We start from the raw sequence: 26,462 nt of genomic DNA, 5'->3' as shown, positions 1-26,462 counted from the left end.
TCTCAGGCTTCATTCACAAGAGCGCTTCGCTGCTGCTGAAACACCGCACACTTTCTACTCCCGTTTGTAATAAACACATGCCGGATTATTTTATGGATTTATAAATGCACATTACACGGATTGTACCAAGACCTGGGAAGAGTTATCCAAGGAGAGATTGGAATTTAGAAGTTTCCTCCAGCAGGGAACTGGATTGATGTCTTAATGCAACTATTTTGGAAAGAGACCAAGGGCATCTTCACGAAGAATCCAAATAAAACTGGTTACGGTAGGTGACTTTAATATAGGCTAATAAAACATATTTAAATACAATGCACCCGCGGTTTTCTCTTGTATGGTGCATTACGGTTTTCAAAAGCAAATAGTTAATGCCCTGGCAAAACGCTTCAGTGTGTCTTGTGTTGGGTGACAGGTGACTACCCGTTCTCGCCGGGCACGCTAGGTGTTTCGGCTTCTTTCGGCCCCACCGGGGAGATGTTTCAGGGGTTCCCCGGAGACCCCGACTCCCGTGGAAGCTCATCTCCTTCTCTTGAATCTCATTACCTTTCTTCCGTGGAATCCTTCGGGAGTCCGCCCACCACCAGCGCACCGCAAGTAAGTCACAGAATTTATACACATTTTAACATCGTATAGCTACGAATAACTGTTTTGCTAAACAGCACGGTAGCTGCAAGATTTGTGTCTAAATGTAATCTGCAAAGGGTATGCATTTGAATTCTTTCGAGTGTGTTTAGATGTGTTAAGTCGGAATAGAATCTAATAGAATACTGACAAGTCAGCATGCGCGCGGAATCAGGCCGGTAGCAACGTGGTGGGTTTAGAGCAGCACGCCGAGAAACAGATGACAAACTGTGGAACTCTCCGACGCGCGCACTCGAAGCTCCGCCTCGCGCTCTCTGCTTACTGCTCTCGCTTCAGACTTCTGCGTGACGTCAATGCGTTCTATTTTGGAGTGTTACGTTGGGTTGCTAAGGGGAACATCGGGGGTGTAACGGGGGCGGAGGAATAGGCACGGGAGGGCGACTCTAGGCCGCTGATTGGCTGCGTCACACAGCGCACGCTCTGCCTTACACACGCTTTCTTATGATTATGAATGAAACTTAGACTCGCAACTGGTATCACTGAAAAAATAAACCGTACTAATATAGTTTTGTCTCCTAAATATGTTTTATCCCAAAAATGAAAAATGTGTCATCATTTACTCACCCTCATGTTGTTCTTAACCTGTATGAGTTTCTTTCTTCTGGTGAACACAGAAGATTTTTTTAAAGAATGTGTTTGACGGTAGCCATTGACTTTTGTGTTCAGGAGGGTGAGTAAATGATGGCACAAGATAACTTATTAAATGGCTAAATATTCACTGGAACTCTTTGTCATTTTAGGGAAAATGTTTTTTTTTTAACAAACAGAAAGCTCTGATAAGGATCCATGTTTTTTAAATGTTTGTTGTTTGTTTGATTCTATCTATTTTCATAATGTTTAGACTGTTATCTTTACATGGAGGCACTGGAAAATCTAGCTTTACAGCATGTGTTATTTTCATATCATTGATATTCTATTATAGTTTTTGTTCATATTTTGAATTAGACTTCATTTTTTATATTGGTAAAAAAATCGTTTTTTTTTTCATATTTAGCCTACAATGAAAAATTGGTGTAGAAACTATTTTCGTTTTCACTCAGAAATTGCTTGTAAATTTCACAATTAATTACAAAGAAACTGCAAGTAACACATTGAATTAAACATTATATTTTGAAGTAGAACGATTGAAATACTATTTTCCCGTAAAACAAACTGCAATAATCTTTGTTGAATTCCCAACTTCGAAAAATGATTTGTACAATGTAGTTTGTATACATTTTTATTTCATTTCATTTTAGGAAACACTTTATTTTACAGTGTCCTTGTTACACATGTTACATGTGCTTACCATAGTAATTACACTAAATTATCCATTATTACATGCAACTAACCCTAAAACCAAACCCTAACCCTATAGTAAGTACATCTAGTTAATTAACATTACTCAGTACTTAAATGTATAATTACACTGTAACATTGACAACTTAAAATAAAGTGTAACCCATTTTAGTTATTTTAGCATTTCAAGATAAACTAAATGAAAATGAGAAAATGTTTCTGGCCAACATTTAATTTTTTATGTTTTAGTTAACAATATTAACCCTGTGGATGCCAAGTTGGTGAGGCCCATAGTTTTATACTGCTTATTTTTCTGATTCCAGGAGTGTGTATCAGCCACTGGCGGGGTAGCGGTGGGTGGAGGGTCGACCGGCACCGGGGCAGGGGTGGACATGCCCAGCTCATTTGTACCCACAGTGACGGCCATCACCACCAGCCAGGATCTGCAGTGGATGGTGCAGCCCACTCTCATCTCCTCCGTGGCCCCGGGGCAAAGCGGGTCGGGCTCCAGCACCATGACACAGCCTGTTGCCTTGGATCCTTACGACCTGCCAGGTCCGAGCTTTTCATCCCCGGGAAGCTTCACCCCACCAAGCTCGGATACTCCTGGCCCGGTGCGACAGTCCCGGAGCCGCCGCCGTGCTCGGGATGAAGCGGTGAGTGGGGCCCATGACGGCATGGTTAGTCGTTTGATTCGAAAAGCCTAAAACAAGATTTAATAAGATACTGAATTTGTTCTGTTTCCAGCTGACCCCTGAGGAGGAGGAGAAAAGACGTGTGAGACGAGAGAGAAATAAACAGGCCGCCGCTAAGTGTAGGAACCGACGGCGTGAGCTCACAGACAGGTTACAGTCGGTGAGCGATGCTGTACTCATATATAATTACACCTACATCCTATACAATATTTGATCCTTGATAACCGGCATCATAATTACTGGATCCATAACACGCCATTCTGCTCTTTACAATGATAGTTTGTAAATGATACTAACGCACATGTGCATTGTAATTAGAAAGGGTGAGTTTGAACAAAGAGCATATAACCCCGCCGTAATTATACTGTGGGAACAGAGTTTAGCAATTTCGCAATTAAAAAAAAAAAACGTTTATTTTGTTGGTGCTCTCTGAAACTATAGCAACACGTACTTCTGAAGTAGGGAAACCCTTGTTTTTGTGCTCATTTCATGTGATCATATAATCTCTGTCCCCTTGTGTCCCTCCTCTTGTCTCTCCAACATAAGGAGACAGACATTTTGGAGGAGGAGAAGGCCGAGCTAGAGGCGGAGATATCCGAGCTGCAGAAGGAGAAGGAGCGTCTGGAGTTCGTCCTGGTCGCCCACCAACCCGGGTGCAAAATGCCCTATCAGGACCAGCCCCCCGCTCCGCTGCCGCAGACGTCACCACAGATGCCGTCTGTCTCCGTGGTGGGTTTGACTGTGAAGGAGGACTCTTTCTACCTGCCGCCTGCCTACTCGTCCCATCACCACCACCACCAACAACAACATCAACACCACCTGCAACAACAACAACAACACATCCCGGTTTCACAGCCCACGCAGACACAGCCGGCCCCGGCACAACAGCAGCCAGGGATGATGCAGGAGGTAGCCTTTTCTAGTTCTTTCTATGGGCAGGGCCAGCCGGCGCCGGACGGCCCGTGTCTTGTTGCCGACGGTGGCGGTAACCCTGACGCCGGCAGCTACATCCCCTCATACACATCTTCATTTATGTTCACCTACCCAGAGGGAACCTGCGGGGCCAGCGCTAACCAGCGAACCAGCAGCAGCGATCAGTCGTCTGATTCCCTGAACTCACCCTCGCTTCTTGCACTCTGAGAGCTCTGCATCTCTCTGCCTCTGCTTGCCTATCGACAACAGCACATATGTACATACACATTCAAACATCCGCCATTACGCATCTCAGACATCGTATTGATCGTTTACAGTTAAGCCCTGCGAGGCCCGGATGCGTTAGTGTCTGAGTGACTTCAGATGATGTAAGTGTATATTAATTCACAATGAATTCAGGCTTAATATCAAGATGAGTCAGTAGCCCACACACACACAAACTTAATTTGTCATAGACATTTAAATCCGTTTGACACATATCAATGCAAGCAAATCTTTTATCTTTTTCTGGCTCCATCTTACATTGGTGCACCATCTCCCTCCTCCTCTCTCTTCACGCCTGGTGCCTGCTGTGTATTTGTCTTAGCAAAAAAAAAAAAAAGGGGGGCACAGAACTGCTTTGTGGGTTTTGTGGCTACCTTGCTACCCTTTCTGTCTCCATCCAGTTCATCCACCCCTCGCCTGACGTCTTCCTATGACAAAAGAACATGAACACACACTCTCTACCTACCTATCTCTCTCCTTTTTTTTCTCCCTCGGTTGTCCATCTCCACATCTGTTTCTCCTCTCTCCTGTCTTTATGTACCTCTGGTTCTCACTGAAGCCTTCAGCCCCTGAGAGTCCGTTGGACCCAGAAAGCCCATGGATCCTTGAGTGAGCGCCATCCCACACCCCGACACCACAAACCCCCCTCGCACGGACCGGCCCACAGAGGAACTTCACAATGAGCAGACATCTAAACGCACCAGCCACAGCGCGCAGATCAAATGCCGTCTCAGATGCCACCACACAGGCTAAAGGAACTGGACTCTTTATTCCTCCTCAGCGCTGAGGATTTGATTTCGGATGAGCGGAGGAAACACACTTGCTAGACCTCAGCAAGGCCAACAGAGGATCTGGAGGTATGAGATGATGAAAGTATTCGCATTGGTCACGAGAGCTTTCACACCGTGTTACGCCGCTTTCCCCTTTCTCGGGGTTTCATTCTGTGTTTCAACGATAGTATTAACTCAAAAGCGGCTTATCTGATGATCGCATATGAGAGTGGATCTACACTCTGGGTTTGAAGAGCATTATAATGAGTGACCCAAAACAAACAAAAAATAAAGAGAAAAAAAGGACAACCTCGTGGTTTTGGATGAGTGGCCTCTGTGCTTCTAAAAGTCCTTGACATTGTCCTTGAGTTGAGGCCTCTAGGCTCTGATTGTGAATGGAAGCCACAGAGGACTACACGTCCAGTTAATTTCTTTCTTTAAGGGGTTGTCCTTGTTGTTGTTGTTGTTGTTGTTATTGTTAAAATGGAAAAAGCACAAATGGCGGTTGCAGAGGGAAGGAACACGTAACGGTGGCCTACCCAAAGGACGGGATGTGCTTTTGAATATGAACTGTTTACTTTCCTGTGAATGTTTTTGATGTTTTGAGTTACTGTTTTTTTTTTTTTTTCATTATGCTTTTTCTCTTTTGCTCTTGATTGTACCGTTGCTGCCAAATGGAAGAATTTTGTGGGGCTTTTAGCTGCTCCTTCTATCTGTTACTGTTGTCTTACTGCAATTATCACAAATATTGTTATTATGGTTATTATTATTATTTTATAATTATCTCAAGTTGGCAACTAAAAGGCATGTTGTGCACTATGAACCTTTTGTATGTCTAAAACTATATATATATATAAATATATATTATGTATGCATATATATATACATATTCAGTGTATATATATATATACAATGATTGTAATGTAATATATGAATGTTCATAAAATGTTATTTTTGTCAATGAAGACAGAAGGGAGAGCTTGATGCACTTGGTTTTGGTTTAAATATAGATATTTTTCTAAAAGAACAAAAATATATTATAATAAACAATAACAGCCCCGCTTTACCTTAATATGAAAAGCATTGTCACTGCCTTTCATTGGAAACGTGTAAAATGTATGATGACTGTATTGAAACTGTGGTGCACGTATATGTATCACAGGTTTGTGCTGTGCTTGATTTGTCAATGAGGTCCTTGTTCATCAAACCCTGTGGACAAAACACACTGGACGCAAAATATCTATAAATGCATAAACAGATCAATAAATATGCTATAAAGAAAAAGAAGAAATGAATTGAGTGTCTCAATGTATTCTAGATGAGCATATGAAATTCAGCTGTGTTTCTCAAGCAGTGGTTTTGCATTGATTTATCATGTCCAGTGTGTGCTGTCTGCCCTTGTGTGTGTGTGTGTGTGTGTGTGTGTGTGTGTGTGTGTGTGTGTGTGTGTGTGTGTGTGTGTGTGTGTGTGTGTGTGTGTGTGTGTGTGTGTGTGTGTGTGTGTGTGTGTGTGTGTGTGTGTGTGTGTGTGTGTGTGATAGTCAGGGCTTGATGGACAACTCTTAACCAGCCCTAATTAATTCATGTTACGGATATGATCACAAAGATGGGAAGTATTTTGCAAACAGACGAGGTCCATTGTTCTCATTGACTTCTTCGTGTGGGATATTTTACGGGGTTGAAACAATAATACTTGTACAGTTGTTTAAATCGAAATGCCTTTTCTTGCTACATTTATATAAACAAGTGCGCCATTGTCTTGTTGGTCGAATTTAGACCCAGAGGTTCAAATATACGCAGAGAAGGAGCTCTTTCCAACAGAGCCATTTGATGAAATTATGTTCTCATTAAGCATTGAAAAACGAATTATGGCGTCTCAAAGAGTGACGTAATGAAGGCAGAGCTGTGATTTCACAAAGTGGGACATTATATGATATCAGAAAGCACATTGTCAAACAGCTCCATGCTACATTACATGTGTGTCACAACAGTTTTATGTTGTTTTGATTTTTCAGCTGTTGGTGCTTTTGTTCCTCCTTACACCAAAACATATTGTTACTGTATCTTTACGAATATGATCTGTCTCTGATATTATAGCATAAGGAGATGCCAGTTAAATGATACAGTATCAGTGACTCTGTGGTCTTCCACTTTGCAGAAACTCTTTGCTTAGATTAAGCTGTTCTAGCAATGATCATCCTAGGTATTTTCAAATTCACAGTGCTTTGAATTGACACGGTGCAATGCAATATATCAGATACTCTGAACCATGTAGCAAATCAAGCGTATTGTATGATTAAAGTCATTTCTGATGCTACAGTATCACAGTGAAGATTTGAGACAACTAGGTTTGTCTTTCCAGTTTACCTTGTGTATGATTTACTCTGCTGAGACCTCAGTCATGGGACGGTTATGCATTACGAGTGTGTTTGTCAGTGCATGGATTGATAAGAGAACTGTTTCACGTTCTAATGCACATTTTAAGATTGCCTTCAGTATAGGTGAAATAGAACTACTTGTTAAAGAGCTATTTCTCCTATTTCATCAAAGTTAGGTGTAACAAGAATCATCACAAAACATTTCAAACTGAAAAAAAAAATGGTGCTTTTTCAATACTGTTTGTATATTCTTGACTAAGAAAGCCCATGACAGACGTGTCGTCGGAGATTTGAGGTTGTGGGTTTAGGACTCTTGTGATTTCAGAGTGCTTTGCAGAGTGAGTTTCAGAGTTCTCATATTGAACAGCATATTTAATATATACTGAGCAACCCTTGTGAATTATATAATCTGACGTTCTACATTCTCTCTTTTTTCACCCTTTCTCCATTATGCTATATTTCTAGCCCTTTAATGAATGGAGAATGACATTTCATATTGTTAGACTGTGAAATCTTGGTGTACTGTCCTATCTTAATATCTTTGTATGACGTCCAACTTTTCTTGTAAAGGAAATGTCTACAAAATAAACATATTCACAAAGACTCTCTATCTGTTCGTTTTTCAAACATATTATACATTTTTTTTTCATGGTATAAATTGAATCGGGTAACGCTTTATTGGTATGTTTTCTTGTTACACATGGTACATGTATTTACTATTGTAATAACTATAAATTAGGCATAATTACATGTAACTAACCCTGAACAAACCACCCTACATGTACTTAATTAATATTACTCAGTACTTAAATGTATAGCTACACTGTAACAGGGACACATTAAAATAAAGTGTAATCATATTTTGGGGTCTGTGGCATCTGAAAGCCCTTAGCTCAGACACTCAAACATACAGTATATGATATCATATAGACATGTTATTAATGAGCTTTTAACGCCACCTAGTGGATACAATAGAAACAGCACACTGAATTATAAAATCAGAGAGATATTTCACCCAAAAATATGACAGTATTATCATCATTTACTTACCCTTTTGTTGTTTATAAAGCCGTAAGAGTTTCTTTCACAGGTGAAAAAGAAAAAGAGATGAGTAAGACAGAATGACACCATTAACTTGCATTGGATCTCTTTTCCATGAAATGAATGGCGACTGAGGTTGTCATGGAAAATTCCGTTAATAACAACCTTCCAGTTGTACCAGTAATTGCACACAAAATGACCCACTGGAGCAACAAAACGTTAAATAAAACATGTTTGAGCCTATGATTGCTCAGTTCATTCGGAAAATTCCGGTCAGCCGATTCGTTCCGAAGACGGAGAGGATGTGACGTCACAACATTTCCGCAACGCGTCGGTTTTTCCCTGGCAAGATGGCGACCGTTACAACAGGTAAGAGAAAGAAATGACCCTTATTTTTGGAATACGGTGACTGTACAGATCCGTAAAGCGGCTTATATCAATATTTAGCTTTCTGTGGTGGAACATTTAGAGGGGAATGGCTTGGTTTGGTCTTCACAAAGGGCTAAAGCGCAATAACAGCAGCAGGGTTCAATGAAACAGGCCCCGCGCTGTATTAACGTTACTATTGTTTCGTTTTTATACAACATTGCTATTAATATGCTATTTATATCCCTCAAACTTGCTTTAATATATATTATAAGCGTATCAAGTGAAATATGTTTATGTAGTGTACACTTTTAATGGGCATTTTTGTAACAGACATAATATAAGGCTATATGTTTGTCTGTTTATTAACGTTACTAACTGTTAGCAATTTTTTTAAATAATGTCTAGATGTCAACATACCATTATGCTTATTATTCTAAAGTGAATTTCAGTAAATTTGATATTACTTTATATGTAAATGTGTTTATCGAGCAATTCCCTTAAAATTATTGCGCCTTTCTGTAAAATAATTATTGGTAACACTTTATTTTACAGTGTCCTTGTTAATTATGTTCCATGTAATTACCATAGTAATAACAGAAAATTATGCCTAATTACAGGCAATTAACCCTCAACCTAATCCTACCCCCCTAACCCTATAGTAAGTACATGTAGTTAATGAATATTATACTGTACTTAAATATTTAATTACACTCTAACAATGACACCGTAAAATAAAGTGTAACCGAATTATTTGATACTTAAAAAAAAAAACTGGTTTGTTCTTATCTGGTCTTCCTGCCTGGTGAGGTTGGCTCATTTATGAAGGATTTTTGCACCTTTTCAGCTGTGAGACCAGCTTGCTGACCAGCTTAACCAGCTTGGTCAGTCTTTGAGATCTTTTAAGAGCAATAAACCATTTTGAAGCGTTTTTTTCTGCTGGGGTTAGACTTGTTTTTAGAATATACTCTAGTGTGGACCAGTAATACCATTGACATACTGAACACTGGCAGGTTAATCCTAAATAGAAATAAATCTTTAGGACTCTTATAGTTTATTTTTGTTTTAATATAAACAATTTTTTGAATATATCCATGCAGCTAGTTTTGTTAAATAAATCCTGTCCTCCTTTACTCACCCTCAAGTTGTTCCAAACCTGTATGAGTTTCTTTCTTCTGCACAAAAAGAAGATATTTTAAAGAATATGGGTAACCAAACAGTTGATGGACCCCATTGTCTTCCATAGTATGGAAAAAAACCCATTGGAAATCAGTAGGATCCCATCACTTGTTTAGTTACCGACATTCTTTAAAATATGTTCTTCTCTGTTCAGCAGAAGAAAATTCATACAGGTTTGGAACAACTTGAGGGTGAGTAAATGATGGCAGTTTTTGGGTGAACTATCTCTTTAAGTGTGTGAATGACCTTCAGTTACAGACACAAGACTCACAACTTTAAAAATAACACCCATGCAGCTGCTCTGGCTGACCATGTGTTCTCGTTGTCATTCATATCCTATATGCTGCTGACCTCTTTTCCATGTTGAGTTAGGTCTACACCAAATATTTTTTGTTTGCCCCATAGAATTGATTTTCTGTGCCTATTTTTACCTTTATAAGGGTGTTTTTCCATAACCATATGAAAACACAGTGTGTTATCCAATAAATGCCAAATATGCAAATTAAAATAAATCTTCAGTCTGTGCAATATAATATAATTTTTAAAAATTGTATCTGCACATTCATGAACACTTTCCTCTGAGACATTAAACAGCTATCTGACAGATAAACAGTCAAAAATTAAAAGCCATGCTAAACAAATAAGATGGTGTAAAACTTCTGTACTGATTGCTTTGATTTTACAGTATTTTGTAACATAAAAAGAATGCACACATTTCTCATTAGGTGCATCCCAGTTTGCATGCACTGATCTCTACTGTCTTTATCTATCTATAATCTAAACTGTGATTAGTATCTTCACACTGAAAATTGCAAAAAGAAATAATGCACTCTAAATATCTGGATGGATGATGCATTTAATTTACTGTAAAAACCAAGTGTGGATTTTTTGGACACTTTATGCACTTAATTGTTGCAGTTTTCCTCACTTAGCTGATAGGGAGGTGCTACATCAGTCTCCTTATAAAATGCATACACTACACAGTTAAGTAGGCTAAGTGTATAGTGTGTCATTTGAGAGACAACTTTTGAATTCAAATTTTTCATAATGTATATAATCACTGTGTTTTCCTTGGTGCTTTAGCCACCTCAGAATGGATCCAGTTCTTCAAAGATGCTGGGATCCCTCCTGGACTGGCTGTCAACTATGCCGTGTCATTTGTTGATAACAGGTAAAAACAAATGATTGCTTTTTTTTATCTTTACTGTTCCTGTTAGGGACATTTACTTTTAAAAGTAATGTTACAATATTGCATTACCCCCTAAAAATGAACTGTTACTTAGTTACATTTTATGGAAAGTAATGTTTTGCATTATTTTTTTTCTGCTGGGCTTGCTTGTTTGTTTGTTGGTTTGATTAATTGTTTTATTCATTTTGAGGAATACTGAATCTATGTTTGTGCAAGTGAGATGAGTAAACGCATGCACACATTTATGGCGCTTTTCCATTACCAGTATCAGCTCGACTCGATTCGCTTTTCCCTCCGTTTTCCATAACAGGTAGTACCTCCCCAATATTACCTGGTCTTCATAGCGACGCCACAGGAACTACGCGACACACACCCGCTACCCACACACACACAGGAAAATGGAGGAAATCGAGTGTATGTTGTTTTTGATCCTCGGGATGTGGCTGTTTCTCACAGCAAGAAGACAAACGTTGTTTTAAAGGAGAGGCTCAGGGCAGCAAAACGAAACACTGCTGAAAAAAATAGCTCCGTGTGGCGCGTGCAATGATGACGCGGTGAATAGTGACGATTCTCTCTGACCAATCAGCAGTCTGCAGTGTTTTCACGTCACATTTTAGTCTCGCCTCAGCCCGCTTAGAACCTCGCCGGAGGTGATCCGGAAAAAAGTACCGAAAGCAGGTACAGGTACAACTTTGGAAAACCAAACAAAGGCGAGTCGAGTCGAGCTGGTACTGTGTAGTGGAAAAGCGCCAATAGTCTTTAGCTACAACACCCATCATGTTCACACACAACACCTCTCCTAATTTCTCTCAACATGGGGACAGGAGAGCTGTCAGTCAATACATGGGAAAACAGCGTAACTTGCATTACTTATTTGAAAAAGTAACTCTGATATTTTGTTTTAAATTTTAAAGTAATGAAGTTACTTTACTTGTGATTTAGAAAAAAGTATTCTGATTACGTAACTTGTAATGTGTCACTACCCCAACTCTGCCTGTTTTTAAGAGAATGTTCAAAAAAGGATTGATCTCAGCCTGCTTATGTGTGCTTTAATTTGCTGGATGTTTTTCACCATCTTGAAAGGTCAGGATCTGGTCTGGTCTGCTCTGAAATGTGAACAAACTACATTCTGAACACAACTGGAAGCTGTAAATGTCTCAAACTACCTTTTTTGTTGTTGTCCAGGATTCAGAAAAACATGCTCATGGACCTCAGTAAAGAAATAATGATGGACTTGGGAATCACAGTCATCGGGGACATCATAGCTATTCTCAAACATGCAAAGCAAGTGTATAGACAGGTTGGTGCAAATGCTGGATTTTGAAGTATTTGCGTCTTTAAATGTTTCAAAAAGTGAAATAGTTCTTTTAGTAAAACCCTAATAAATTTGCCAATATTTTTGGCAGTTTGACATTATTGACTGTTGACTGTCTATGCTTGGCAGATTAATGTAAGTGTTCCAATATTTACTGACAGAATTATTAATAGATTGAATTTTTAAATGTCAATTTGAAATAAAATGGATACAATTATATAGTACATTAATCAGCAGCAACCAGAAACCCTGGTCTCTAGATATTGGTATCAGTATTTGTTGACCACTAAAGTTTGGCATGCTTCATTATTCTGAATGTGAACTACTCTTCCTTTCTCTTAATACAGGATATGTGTAAAATGGCAACTGAGGCCATTACGGCTGGACAAACTAGTGTACAGGCTGAACTGAGACGTACCGCTAACACTCGTAAGTATTTTAAGTATTAAGTCCTTAATTTACAGTTTCCCTGCAGTTCTTTACTGGTTGCTCATACAGGGAGTGATTTATCTTTGTCTGAATGGGCTGAAGCTATAGCTCTGGTAATGTTCATGTTACTCTGACAGCTGCCACACGCATGATTGCCAATGCTCTGAGTCGGGACTCCCCACCAAGCACTCCTGCCCGGCGCCCTGACAACCGAATATCAGTGACGGTCTCCAACGCCAGTGCCAAACCAGGTACCTGGGATTGAACTTTGTTGATACGTAGAGATGTCAGTCAAGGGTTTAGTGAATGCACCTTGCTAGACTTTAACTGCTTAGATTATTACAGGACACAGAATTTATATATATATATATATATATATATATATATATATATATATATATATATATATATATATATATATATATATATTTATTTATTATTTACACTATTGTTCAAAAAATTGGGGTTGGTAAGAAAAAAAAGAAAAAAAACAAGTCTGTTTGCATTTATTTGATCAAAATACAGTAGTAACAGTAATATTGTGGGAAAATTAGTATAATTTAAAATAACTTTTCTATTTTAATATTTTAAAATGTAATTTTTTTGTGATTCTGTCTCATTCTTATATGTTGATTTGATGCTAGAGAAATATTTCTAATTATTATCAATCTTAGAAGCTGCTGCTTAATATATTTGTGGAAATTGTGATGCATTTTATTTTCAGGATTATTGATGAATCCTGAAAATGAAAGTTTAAATAAGCAACAGTTATTTGAAAACTTGAAATAGAAACTCTTTGTAACAATGTAAAAGTATTTACATTTATTAAAATTTTTCACTTTTGATCAATTTAATGCATCTTTCTTTCTTTAAAAAAAAAAAAAAAACCACACATTGACCCCAAGCCTTTGAACAGTAGAGTAGATGAGTTTGGATTAAATTTTTTAAATGGAATGGGATGATTTAAAACTTTCCCAGTTTTAGTTCCCAGCAAGCCAGCAGAAGAAAATGGGTTGCAAAAGAAGCGCCGGCGAGTCACTAGAGAAATGGAGGGGAAATATATCATAAACATGCCAAAAGGCACGACCGATCGCACCCGACGCATCCTGGCACAGCAGGCCAAGAAAGGTGCCCTGACATAGTATATTTGTTGAGGCTTAGAGCTTATATGATATTACTGTAATTTTAAGTATTGAAATTAGACATGCCAACTGAAAATTTGCAATGGGTACAGATGAGATTGATTTAATCGTATCATCTTTCCTTTCATTTCCACAGCCAAGGTTTTAAAGCGCACTTCAGTGTTTGACAGACTTGGGGCCGAGTCTAAGACTGACACAGTCTCAGCCAATAAGGTGAGAAATTGTATTAATAATCTTATCAGATAAACAAGAGAGCATAAACCCATACACTGATAATTGTTTTCTCTTTATTACACACATTGTTGTTTATTGACTCTGTAACACTACAGTGTTCATGTAGTTAATGTATTGGGTCCCATGAAACAAACTTTTTTTTTTAGATCATTGCTAAATTTTAAACGAGCGATATATAAGAATTTTCATGCATTAATCGAAATATTTTTTTTATTGCCAATGTGTGAACAGCTTGTAACGAAACTTTAAAAACGAGACCTTCCCCGACTTCCTAGCTTGTCTATGAAAGCCTGCAGACTGATTTTTACGTGAAGGATTCTGGTCGTTTTTTCCGAGAAAATCAAAAGCATGTGACGTTTACGCGAGAGTCTCTCTTCTGTTCAGTGACACATGAAATGAGCCATTCTGTACTGTAATGCACGGTAAAGGGATTCATTCAAACTATAGTCTCACTATATAGTCTATAGTCTCAAATATACCTTTTAATCAAAAAATCATAATAGTGTAATTTTAATTACCTGATCTGCTGACATGATGCCGAGCTTGTGCATGAGCTTGTGCTAACATCCACATCGCTATGATCAGATGCTTTCTTAACTGCTGCTTTCTCACCGCTGTTATTTTTGTTGTTTTAGTTATTGAGAGTAAAGCGTGCAGGACGCTTTTACATATTAATCTAAACATCGCTCTCGGCAGAGTGAATGGTGTCTGATTGTTAAGGGTATTTCCAACTTTTTTTTACCCCTAAACAACAATTCGTTGTTTGCTCAACGACCACCAGTGTCGCTACAATGTTTACAACATTTAAATAGACATCGAATGGTAGAAAATGTGTATGATTAAGTATTTTAGCTGATATTACTCTTATCAAAGGTCTGATTTCTGAGAGACACAGAAGACGGAAATGCAGCTATATACACTCACCTAAAGGATTATTAGGAACACCATACTAATTCTGTGTTTGACCCCCTTTCGACTTCAGAACTGCCTTAATTCTACGTGGCATTGATTCAACAAGGTGCTGAAAGCATTCTTTAGAAATGTTGGCCCATATTGATTGGATAGTATCTTGCAGTTGATGGAGATTTGTGGGATGCACATCCAGGGCACGAAGCTCCCGTTCCACCACATCCCAAAGATGCTCTATTGGATTGAGATCTGGTGACTGTGGGGGCCATTTTAGTACAGTGAACTCATTGTCATGTTCAAGAAACCAATTTGAAATGATTCGAGCTTTGTGACATGTTGGATTATCCTGCTGGATGTAGCCATCAGAGGATGGGTACATAGTGGCCATAAAGGGATGGACATGGTCAGAAACAATGCACAGGTAGGCCGTGGCATTTAAACAATGCCCAATTGGCACTAAGGGGCCTAAAGTGTGCCAAGAAAACATCCCCCACACCATTACACCAACACCACCAGCCTGCACAGTGGTAACAAGGCATGATGGATCCATGTTCTCATTCTGTTTACGCCAAATTCTGACTCTACCATCTGAATGTCTCAACAGAAATCGAGACTCATCAGACCAGACAACATTTTTGCAGTCTTCGACTGTCCAATTTTGGTCAGCTCTTGCAAATTGTAGCCTCTTTTTCCTATTTGAAGTGGAGATGAGTGGTACCCGGTGGGGTCTTCTGCTGTTGTAGCCCATCCGCCTCAAGGTTGTGCGTGTTGTGGCTTCACAAATGCTTTGCTGCATACCTCGGTTGTAACAAGTGGTTATTTCAGTCAAAGTTGCTCTTCTATCAGTTTGAATCAGTCGTCCCATTCTCCTCTGACCTCTAGCATCAACAAGGCATTTTCGCCCACAGGACTGCCGCATACTGGATGTTTTTCCCTTTTCACACTATTCTTTGTAAACCCTAGAAATGGTTGTGCGTGAAAATCCCAGTAACTGAGCAGATTGTAAAATACTCAGACCGGCCCGTCTGGCACCAACAACCATGCCACGCTCAAAATTGCTTAAATCACCTTTCTTTCCCATTCTGACATTCAGTTTGGAGTTCAGGAGATTGTCTTCACCAGGACCACACCCCTAAATGCATTGAAGCAACTGCCATGTGATTGGTTGATTAGATAATTGCACTAATGAGAAATTGAACAGGTGTTCCTAATAATCCTTTAGGTGAGTGTATATTTGCATTCGTGCTGTGCATCATTTCATTCATGTAGTTTACACTCATTCACTTCACGCACTCATTACTATTTTTATAGTGTAGGGATTTTAGAGGTTTGTGTAATATCATGCTATCCCCTGCATCAGCTGCTATCCAGCAAACACGAGGAGTGACTGTCTACCTCTGTATATGGGATGATATTTTTTACATCATTTGGTAGAATTCGTGAAACCATTATAAAATAAGGTATTCAAAAGAGTATTATTTGTTGTTTGTTCGTGATCGCTAATGCATTAACTAATGAGAACTAATTATAAAGTGTTTCAACCAATAACTCCTGATTTGTTTATATCGTGGTCTTCCTGTTGTGCAGCAGCCAACAGGTGTGTTTAGCCGACTGGGTGAAGCAGAGGAGGATGAAGAGGGTGGAGGGAAGACCGTTAATGTCACTGACTCCTTCGAGGACAATGAAAGCGATGAGGAAGGCTCAGTGCTGCAGTATGCCGGCATCCTCAAACGACTCCCACCTTCTTCTAAAAAAGAGACTGTAAACACCAAATCAAAACCTCTCACTCTGCGTCGACTGGGCGCCAAGTACAAACTCCCCCCATCTGAAGTCACACCACCTATATCCTCTACCTCCTCCTCCATCCAGGAGGTGACGCCTAAACTGGGTGTGCTGCAGAGACTGGGAAAAGCTCCCTCAGTCAACCCTACCTCCTCTACTCCTCTAGTCAGTCAGCCTACAGACACGCAGGACAGTCGAGTCACGAGTAGCAGAAGCAAAGCCCAGGGCAGCTTCGCTCTGGCCAGCCCTAAGGTCAGTAGCAGCACAGGTGACACTCACGGGGCTCAGATGGACGCTGGGGCAGTCAGTGTATTTAAGAGGCTGGGCACCCGGAAAATCTAATGACCAAAAACTGAGAAGGGGACCCCTTTTTATCCTGCTTGCTCCTTTTATAACCTAAAACCCACCTGAATTTCCATTTGAGTGAGTGGAGAAACTCTAAGACCACCCTTGATGGATTGGGAAGTCGATATGCTGTACCTCATTAAGTGTTATGATTATGATATTAGGGGACAAAAAGGGACGGCTGCAATATGTTTAATGTCAGTGTGTGTGGACTTACTTATTTTTGGTTGTAGGAATCGTTCTTTATCCTGCTTTCCTACTTTGAAAGCTACTTTCCTGCGCCCCTGTGAGTGAAACATTTTCTCACATTAAAGGGGTTTATAATGAAGATTTTAAAACGCATGGCGCCCAGCATCAAATGCTCGAAATATATATATTTGTTTTACTACAGTAGACAAGAGACGTAAGTGAAAGCATGTGCTCTGTTTACCACAAACACCTCCATTTCCTCCATGAAGAAAGCTCATGTTCAACCATCCTCTTACCACCTCCTGTTTTTGAAGAGATAGTTTACCTAAAAATTATTATTGTCGTCATTTACTCACCCATTTACTCATTTCAAAACTCTGACTGACTGACTTCTGTGGAATACAAAAGATGTTGAAGAAATGTCTTAATTTCACACTTCATTGATTTGGTTACCAACATGCTTCTGCAGAACAAAAAAGAAAATAATCATACAGGTTTGGACATGAGGGTGGGTAAATGATGACAGAATTTTTTGGTAACCTATCCCTTTAACTTAAAAGATCAGAAAAGCCTTTTAATAGCTGAACTGTATACATGCGCATTGCCATTAATGCGCCCTAAGCTGTGGTCACACTGGACTTTAAAAAAAGAATTTTTTATATATAACAAGTGATATATAAATATGCATATAGATATCTACTGCATACCTGCAGCTTTAATGTTTGTTCCTTGATTTTATAAAAATTACCATAAAACTTCAAAGGATCATGTTCCCCAAAGTTAGGCTTTTGAACACCATGTAACAAAATGTAAAACTTCTCCCACGTTCGCATGCATATGATCAGAATTTAAGTGTCGTGTGACCGCCCCTTTTTTGACCACAACTGTTAGTTTGCTTGAAATCACACAGTCGGTGTGTAAAAGAGCCTCTGTTATCAAATTTCCGCATTTGAAATGCCACCCAATGGAAATTTGTGATGTTAAGTGTTACTTGGACAAGCAGAGCAAATATAGCATTGGTAATAGCATGCTGTTGCCAAGCATCGCACGTGGAGGTGGACCCTTGTGTATTGTGTACGTTTTCACCCCTTTACACCGTTTTCTACAGCATCCACTAATCACCCTGTTCTAATAGGTATTCACCTTCACTTTCTGTGTTTTATGTCATGTTTCTTCTGTTTTTATAAATATTTTAATTTGAAGCATCTCAAATGCAGACTTTAAGTTAGATTAAGGAAAAATAACTGCGAAAACATTTTAACTGGGTAAGTTTATAAAATATTAAGATTATTTGTTTTTGGAATGGATTGAATATAAAAAGATAAAACAGATAAAACCTTGAATTGTTTCTTTTATTTTTCAAATGTCATGTGAAATGCATTAATATGTAAATTGAACTGGGTTTTAGAGCATATTATAGTTACATCATGCTTATTATTGTATCTTGGTGATTTGAAGGGCCGTCATTATAATCCTATCTGAATTTGAGTGCATTTCACAATGGAAGGAACTGATCGGCGCAATATACCTTTGTAAGCATTTAAAGAGATATTTTACCAAAAAATGAAAATACTGTCAGTATATTTAAAACATTTTTTTTACTGTTTGTAATGACATGAGGGTGTGTAATTAATGACAGAATTTTCATTTTTGGGGGATCTGTCCCTTTAAGACTTTTGCTGCATAATTAGTTTGATAAAGAAGGTCACTATAGAGATAATGACAATTATTTTTTATAGTTTCTCCAAAATGAAAGGATAGATGAATCGAAACCGATGTGCTTGCAAAAAAGCACAGCACTGAAGTGTGTTTAATACATGCTCTAGTAAATGACAGATGGTGAGGACTACACAAGCCCTTGTGTCTCTACTGTTGTAAAACGACTTCAGCAGTTCATGTTCAACATTTGGCTCTTAATGCTGACTCAGTGTTTTCATTTAGGCTGTTATTAATTACAATGCTACACCAAAAAGATTAACTTGTATATTTATGTTGTAAGTAATAGATTAAAGCAAAGTAACAATTCAGCCTTTAGATGTGTTTTAGTAAATTATCTTTCCAGCTTCAGCAGACTTGGGTGTTTCGCCAGGAATATTAATCATTCAAGCTCCCAGGGAGATTAATTCCACTTTGATCTGGAAGACAATTTAAGGGCACATTTTCCATGCTTCATGAACTGGTTGTTGTTGTTGTTTTTTTTTGGGGGGGGGGGGGGGGGGGGGTCCTGTCCTGGTCTTAGCTGGTGCGAACTATATGGCGCTAAAAAAAAATGTTTAATTATTACTACATGTTTGATTAACCAGCTACCATGTTCTAAAACACAGTTCCCAAATGAGCTGGATTGCCTCGCTTTTTCTTTTTAACGATAACGACGTAAAGATGGGCAGCCTTTGCATTTATTAAATTCATGTTTGGCTCTAAGCATGTAGATTTACCGCTCCTCTTTAATGTAATCGTGATCCACCAGTAGCAGCAGCATCTCCCCACGATTAAATCCTTCCCATAATGCCTCGCTGTCGTTGTCGCTGTCTGTGTCTGTGGTGCTGAAGCTGCTCTGGCCGGCGGCACGAGTCCTCCTCCTCCAGCATCTCCTCCACGTTACCAGAGACACCCGTCATCTGTTTGTTTAAGTTCTTTGTCTCTTTTACGCGTTTTACAGCCAGGAATCTTTAGTGTTGTATTTACTTTATACTACCCGGTCGCGCCTGTGTTTTTCGCCGCTCGTTTGGCTCGCATCCTTTATGCACAGCACGCTGCTCCAGCCCTTAAAGCGAACACAGGCACCCGTGTCGGACCAGCATGGCTTCCTGAGCGAGATGGAAGCGAAGCAGCACTCGATCAAGAGCCTGAAGAGCTACCCGGAGGCTGGGGGCCGGAGTCTGGCGGCGGCGGCGGGTGCTGGGGACGGCGGAGTGTATCGCGTCGGCGGCGCGGAGATGGAGATGGAGGCGAAAATACAGAAAGCAATCGACTTCAAAGTGGAGGGTCACCGATGCTACAAGGAGAAGAAATTCCGGGAGGCTATTGGGAAATATCACAGGGCACTGCTGCAACTGAAAGGGGTCCATGTCGTCGATGGGACTACCGGATCCGAGGTGAACCTCCTCAACCAACCCGCTGCCAAGCTGACAGAAGAGCAGAGGAGAGCGGTGGAGAGCACCGAGATCGAGTGCTACGACAGCCTGACAGGTGAGACTCGGGAACGGCCCATTGTTCTGAACCGCTTGCTGGAGGTTGCATGAGGATGAAGCTACTTTGAGATGCTGTCGATAAGGTGAAGGTGTTGGAGGCTACATAGAGGACGTAATAAAGGGCTTAAATATAAATATTGGTTTAATTACAAAGCATGAAAACGATTGTGTTTTTTACAAGCAAGACTGAAAACAATCGATCAAGCATTTCCCAGCAATTTCTGGTTCCCAGAACGTTCTTTTAAGGTTTGTTTTTGGTTAGCCAGGAAAGTTTTCTTAACGGAAATGGAACGTTCGTTTTTGGTTTGTAGAACGTTATTCTAACGTCAATTTAACGTTGCTCTAACGTTCCCCAAACCTCTGTAGCGACTCTATCTTTACTGAGATTTCTGTGCTTTTCACACTATGCTTAACCCTGACTTAATATTTTAGCTATAGCCTAAAGTTGGATTTAAATGATCGTTATAACGCGTTTTGATTGATCTAATTTCAACATAAACGCAGTATTAAACTCGTTTCAGAGCTCTGTATATGTCATTACACAAAACACATGCACCGTTTAATAATAACTATTAAAATAACCATTTAGGAACGTTCTGTAGCCTATAAGTTAACACCATGCAACGTTCTGGGAATGTTATTTTATGGATGAAAAAAATAAAACCTAAACCTTTACGCAGACGCACATCTTGGCAATAGAATCGCCATTGGCTGGTAATTTTTTTTGGTTACTCGCCAGACTGATACATTATATAATTATATTGGCCTATATATAGGCTATGATATATAGGCTGTATATATTTTATTTTATTTCATATTTTACATTCCACCAAATCAGCTTATTTTTGTAAAATGACACAGCTTTTTAAATATATAAATGTACACTCTTAAAATCAGTCAAGCAATCATTATATTATGTTAAGTAAGCATTAGTTAATGATCGAACATTGGTAATTAGAACTAAAACTTGATATTCATGCATGCATATTTGTCATTTTAACTGAACTTAGGACTGGTGGTGGTGCTTAAGATATTGTTGGTCATTCAGTGTTTCTGTAAAAAAATAGATAATAGTAATTAATACCGTAATAATATTATTATTAGATATAGTATTATATATTATAGTGGTAGGCCTATTATTAAAAGATGATAACCCCACTACTAATAATGACAATATACAATGAGCTGCTGGGTTCATGAATGTTAATCACGTTGTCAGCGTTTGCTGAAATTAAAACAGTGATGAGTGCCATCCAATGAGATTGCCGTTTGCGCATTAGTTCCGCCGCCCACCCACGGAAAGCTGAATAATTCCAGATGAACTCCGTTATTTTGACAGGAAAATACAAACAAGTAAATGTTTACATGAAGCGCATCCATTTTGCGTGGTGTAAGTCTCTCTCTCTCTCTCTCTCTCTCTCTCTCTCTCTCTCTCTCTCTCTCTCTCTCTCTCTCTCTCTCTCTCTCTCTCTCTCTCTCTCTCTCTCTCTCTCTCTCTCTCTCTCTCTCTCTCTCTCTCTGCGTGTGTGAGAGAAACGCGATGTCGACAGTGCGCCTTCACACTAGAGTTTACGGTACGGCAAACACAGGTACGCTGAGCTGAAAGTTGAAATATTAGTAGCCTATACTGAATTGCTTGACGGAAAGAGCGAAACTCTCAAGCGCTCAGTCAGAGTGTTCAGCGAGTGCAAATATATCTATGTTAAACTTATACTTGGCATCTAACACACAGACTGGCGAGTTAAATCTAAGAATGTATTAGCCAATGGCTAATGATAGACATTTAGTGGCTCAGAGTGAAATTTACTCCCACATGCGGGTTGAAACCTAAAAAGAACATTCCTAGAGCGTTATTATTTGTTTCTTAAAAAAAATATGTGAAAAACGTTATATAGCCTACGAACGTTATGGGAACGTTCTGTGTATCCTAAACAAGTTTGCGCTTAAAACAACCACTTTGGCCTTCATTGTTCCCGAGCCAGTGTTATAATAATCCAAGTTCATTTAATGTCACATTGCGATTATGTGTGAGAGAAAAAAGATTAAACGCACCACGTGAACTATTTTGATACGTAGCCCAGTAGGCCTATGATAATCTCTTTATTCATTTTTTTCCTTTCAAGTTCTTGGTGAGGTCCATTGAGAAAAATAAAGCCACCTGAAGAGACTTTCATGCTTTTTTTCTACAGCTCCAATGACTCAACATCATACCTCTGGTATAAAAGCATTCTGTTGTTTGTTTTGTGGATGGAAAATGTTGAAATTCCCCTTGAATCAATTTTTTTAAACCTGCAACAAATGTTACATTTTCAAGAACATGAATTAATTTCCTTGTGGTAGTTTTAGTCTTTGTTGATACATGTTAGCAAATGGCATTTTTAAACAAAGCAGCTTCAAAGTTAAAGCTAATGGAGAATTACAACATTTTTCATTCAGAAAACAATCAAAACCATATTGGTATGGCTTCAAAATCATAGTCTGAGTATTATTTTACTATTGCTTTGTGTAGCCGTTACACTCTCCAAGCGTTTGTTGTGTCTACAATCTGTAAATTATATTCCATTATAATAAACACACCCTCTATATGCGATTACACACCGATGCATATTGTTACCCAAAAGTCATTTGAAGTGAATTTTGTCAGTTCACTTGTCGATAAAAAGGATCACAGATGCCAACTGTGTTTGCTCACTGAGAGAATATTGGTTAATACTTCTGCACATCTGTGTGATCTGGATGTGTGTGATGCCCGGTGTTTCTGGCCCTTGATGTCTTTAGCGGTCTCACACGGCGCTCGATTTGTGGTTCGGCTTGAATGTCACTTCAGGCCCTCTGGGGGAAGCATTAAGGCGTGAAAGAGAGTCACCACTGCAAAATTTCCATTTGTGTGAATTCCCTCCCTCCATCACCTTCTTTTGTTTGTCCTCCTGCAGTCATGATGAGGGTGAGCAGGAAATGTATGGAGAGAAAACTTGTATAAAGATGCATTTTATAGTTTCATACTGTATTTAGGCTCGTTTAGGTGCAATGTAGGATGCAAACAGAGTTTTGTTTTTCGTCTAGTTTTTATCAAGTATATTTGTATCTCCCATTCAGTTCGGGTGACTTTAAGGCCTTGAAAAGCTCAGGGCAAACTTCTTATTTGTTCTTCACTTAGGGGTAAAAAGAAGTTTGAAACATTTTTGCAGTTAACAAACATCCCGACACCATCCACACTGCTGAGAGCGATGTTTAGAGGAATATGTATATATGTGCTGGACGCTTTCTTCTCAATTACACAATAAGCGCACAGCAAAAATGACAGCGGGGAGAAAACTGCAGTTTAGAAAGCATCTGATCATAGCGATGTGGATATGTTTGCATGAGCTCTGCAATTCGGCACTCTAATCAGGTCACGTTTATTTATAAGCGCATTTAGATAGCTTTAAAGCAACAGATTTACAGTATTAAACATGAAAAAACAGTGGCAGTGTCACCTCAGTTCGAAGTACAGCTTTAATTTCTACTATAAAGCGACTCCCCAGTGTGTTCATGTTTTTACTCGTGGACTGAACAGAAGAAATGAACTGGAGAAGATTCCCACGTCAAAGTTGTTTACCAACCGGAGCAAACTTTTCCAGAAAATTCACTTTGGCTCCAAAAATGAACTTCATATTTGCCTGAATTTGTTCAAAATGACGTCACACCAGTTCGTTCTTCAATTTCTCTCATCAGGTCCTTGGACGACGTGTACAGTCTCACGATCTAGTTTTAATAGATCGTTTTCAGAATGATCTTATCACAGCACAATCCTTGATCCATAATATAACTGATTTTGAATGCACAAAAATGCTTTCTGTATTGTGCCTACACGGCGTTCTGTTTTCAACAACCACGTGACTATTGCTCTCGCTGTCCTCAGCGATTGTTCTGTGTGTTGCCAAGTAAAGGGTGATGGGGAGAGAGAGAGAGAGAGCCAGATGAATAGCCTACTGTGTGTTCTGCAAACTGAACGAGGCTGTTGTGTGTTTGTGTGAGGGAAAGGGCCTTCTAAACTCGGTTTGTTTTGTTGTGACACTCCAGGCCTTCCATCTGTATTGTTCAACTTCAGCCACACACAGCAACTTCTACACCACTCTTTTCTAAAGCCTGCTGAGTCGCCGCTAGCGAACACGCGAGTCTTGGCTCAGCAAGGTGTCATAAGTCAGTCTCGACAGGACCAAGATACCAAACAGAATGCTATATCTGAAACTCAACTGAAAGAGGAAGATATCAAAGCAGCTGAGCAAAGAGATGTTATGAAAGCGAGAGGAAGATGGCTTACAAGAAAGTATAGGCGAAAACCTTTTGCATTATTTATATGATGAACAAAAATCAGGAAATACATGTGCCAAGTACAGTTTTCTAAATCTGTCTGAACAGCTAGAAGATGAATGGTTTATTTGCCATGCTTATTCAAAACACCACATCTAAGCCGGGAATTCCCAAGACAACGAAACAGGATTTCTAAGTGGGTTATGTCTACATTGAAACTTTTTTTTTTTGGTTGTGCAGTTATGCAAAATACACACAAACTCTGATTTACTTTTCCAGCACACACACCCTGACTAGCTTTTGGGTATAGCTTTTCACTGAAGCCAGAAATGATGAATAATAGTATATTGTATTTATATAATGTATTATATACACACTTTTGCATTTAGTTTCCAGCATCTACTGACCACATCTAAACTATTCATTAGACTGACTAACATGTTCTTCACTAGTGGACGTTTGGGAATGTGTAGTGATTTATTTTGCATTCATTTAGAGGCAGTGCCAGATATAAGTGCTGAAACCGAGAGTCACTGCGGCATAAAATCAACATTTTAAGTCATTTTAGCACATTTCAAGCTGTATCTATTGTAAGAGATAACTAAAATAATAGTGCGAGTAGAATTTAATAAGCTTTTATTTTATTATCACTCACAAAACCAGCTTTTGTGCTTTTATCAAGCTTGTGTTTTGACACGTTTTCATTTAAATTTTCATATTGTTTTTCAGTATTAATATCTAAGCAATTTTAAATGAGATGAATTTACTTTAAAAAAAAATGTTTATTTTGTTATTGAGAGGAAAGCGCACAGCACATATTTACATGTTTATCTAAACGTTGCTCTCAGCAGTGTGGACGGTGTCGGGATGTTGTTAACTGCAAAGGTATTTCAAACTTATTTTTACCCCTAAGCAAAGAAAAAAAAAATCTGTTCTAGGAGTATATCACAAAATGAATCTTTACATAAGGTTCGCAACTTCATGAAAACAATATTTGAACTCCATAACCTTAGACATATTTCTTATTTCACATGTTCTCGAACCAGCATATCACAAAGGGATTCTGGGTTTAGCGGCCCTCAGCGAGAATCTTCAGAAAGCCTCTCTGGAGGAAATATAGCTCTGATGCTCACGCGGCGAACACTGTGAAGTCCACAAGACCTCAAGTGCACATTCGGGACAGGGCCTTTGCAGTCAGTATTGGAGGATATAAAGCCCCTCCCACGTGGAGTCCTGTAAGATGTTGTTTGGAGGGAGAGGGGAGGTTAACATTTTTGGATAAAAAAAAAATTCTATGCACAGATAAATCATTTTCAATTTTGATTTCATGGTGACTTTAAAAAAACTAAATTGCATAAGATAATAAGAGCATTTTTTTTCTGGGAAAAAGTTTGGGGTTGGTACATTTTTGGAAAGAAGTCGCATATTTATCAAAATAGAGTAAAACAGTAATACGTTGCATGTAATTATAATTTAAAATAAGAGTTTTCTATTTGAAAAATAAATAAATATATAATTTATTCCTGTGACTAAAAAATATACACTCACCTAAAGTATTATTAGGAACACCTGTTCAATTTCTCATTAATGCAATTATCTAATCAACCAATCACATGGCAGTTGCTTCAATGCATTTAGGGGTGTGGTCCTGGTCAAGACAATCTCCTGAACTCCAAACTGAATGTCAGAATGGGAAAGAAAGGTGATTTAAGCAATTTTGAGCGTGGCATGGTTGTTGGTGCCAGACGGGCCGGTCTGAGTATTTCACAATCTGCTCAGTTACTGGGATTTTCACGCACAACCATTTCTAGGATTTACAAAGAATGGTGTGAAAAGGGAAAAACATCCAGTATGCGGCAGTCCTGTGGGCGAAAATGCCTTGTTGATGCTAGAGGTCA

General features: G+C 39.0%; 3 protein-coding genes across 6 annotated transcripts in view; all 3 read left to right on the top strand.

Moving 5' to 3' along the window:
- Positions 1-15: 15 nt before the first annotated feature.
- fosb (FBJ murine osteosarcoma viral oncogene homolog B) lies at positions 16-4,885 on the top strand. Of its 2 annotated transcripts, XM_077194531.1 has the most exons (6): positions 59-268; positions 413-594; positions 2,244-2,576; positions 2,668-2,775; positions 3,162-3,524; positions 3,664-3,883. In XM_077194531.1, exons 1-6 carry the CDS (start codon positions 205-207, stop codon positions 3,727-3,729), a joined length of 1,116 nt encoding a protein of 371 aa, XP_077050646.1. In that variant the 5' UTR covers positions 59-204; the 3' UTR covers positions 3,730-3,883. The 2 variants fall into 2 exon arrangements, with proteins under 2 accessions (XP_077050645.1, XP_077050646.1); XM_077194530.1 differs by having other exon boundaries at positions 16-268; positions 3,162-4,885.
- A 3,388-nt stretch (positions 4,886-8,273) lies between these two features.
- cunh19orf47 (chromosome unknown C19orf47 homolog) lies at positions 8,274-18,416 on the top strand. 3 transcript variants are annotated; one of them, XM_077194534.1, is made up of 8 exons: positions 8,274-8,370; positions 10,630-10,717; positions 11,921-12,035; positions 12,398-12,479; positions 12,617-12,730; positions 13,464-13,607; positions 13,758-13,834; positions 16,352-18,416. In XM_077194534.1, the coding sequence occupies exons 1-8, from the start codon at positions 8,352-8,354 to the stop codon at positions 16,886-16,888; spliced, it is 1,176 nt and encodes a 391-aa protein (XP_077050649.1). In that variant the 5' UTR covers positions 8,274-8,351; the 3' UTR covers positions 16,889-18,416. The 3 variants fall into 3 exon arrangements, with proteins under 3 accessions (XP_077050649.1, XP_077050648.1, XP_077050650.1); XM_077194533.1 differs by having other exon boundaries at positions 13,458-13,607; XM_077194535.1 differs by lacking the exon at positions 13,464-13,607.
- Positions 18,417-19,286: 870 nt separating this feature from the next.
- The window catches only part of ttc9b (tetratricopeptide repeat domain 9B), a 32,348-nt gene continuing 25,172 nt past the window's right edge, over positions 19,287-26,462 (top strand). The window contains exon 1 of the mRNA XM_077194532.1: positions 19,287-20,269. Coding sequence (XP_077050647.1) covers positions 19,822-20,269 — 448 coding nt within the window. The 5' untranslated portion in view covers positions 19,287-19,821. The remainder of the gene's footprint in view (positions 20,270-26,462) is intronic.

Source organism: Siphateles boraxobius, unplaced genomic scaffold (genome assembly GCF_051911475.1).
Source record: "Siphateles boraxobius isolate OS27281-9 unplaced genomic scaffold, OSU_SipBor_1 32, whole genome shotgun sequence".
In the NCBI taxonomy this organism is placed as follows: Eukaryota; Metazoa; Chordata; class Actinopteri; order Cypriniformes; family Leuciscidae; genus Siphateles; species Siphateles boraxobius.
The sequence above is the reverse complement of the archived record's forward strand: the minus strand, read 5'-3'. Positions and strand labels throughout refer to the sequence as shown.

Bases quoted from the DNA above. Each gene is read 5' to 3' on its own strand.
- cunh19orf47 (XM_077194533.1), top strand. The intron at 12,036-12,397 runs GTTGGTGCAAAT...CTCTTAATACAG, and splicing joins CAAAGCAAGTGTATAGACAG to GATATGTGTAAAATGGCAAC. The intron at 13,608-13,757 runs GTGCCCTGACAT...TCATTTCCACAG, and splicing joins GGCACAGCAGGCCAAGAAAG to CCAAGGTTTTAAAGCGCACT.
- fosb (XM_077194530.1), top strand. From the start codon at position 205: ATGCAACTATTTTGGAAAGAGACCAAGGGCATCTTCACGAAGAATCCA. The intron at 269-412 runs GTAGGTGACTTT...GTTGGGTGACAG, and splicing joins TCCAAATAAAACTGGTTACG to GTGACTACCCGTTCTCGCCG. The intron at 2,577-2,667 runs GTGAGTGGGGCC...TTCTGTTTCCAG, and splicing joins GCCGTGCTCGGGATGAAGCG to CTGACCCCTGAGGAGGAGGA.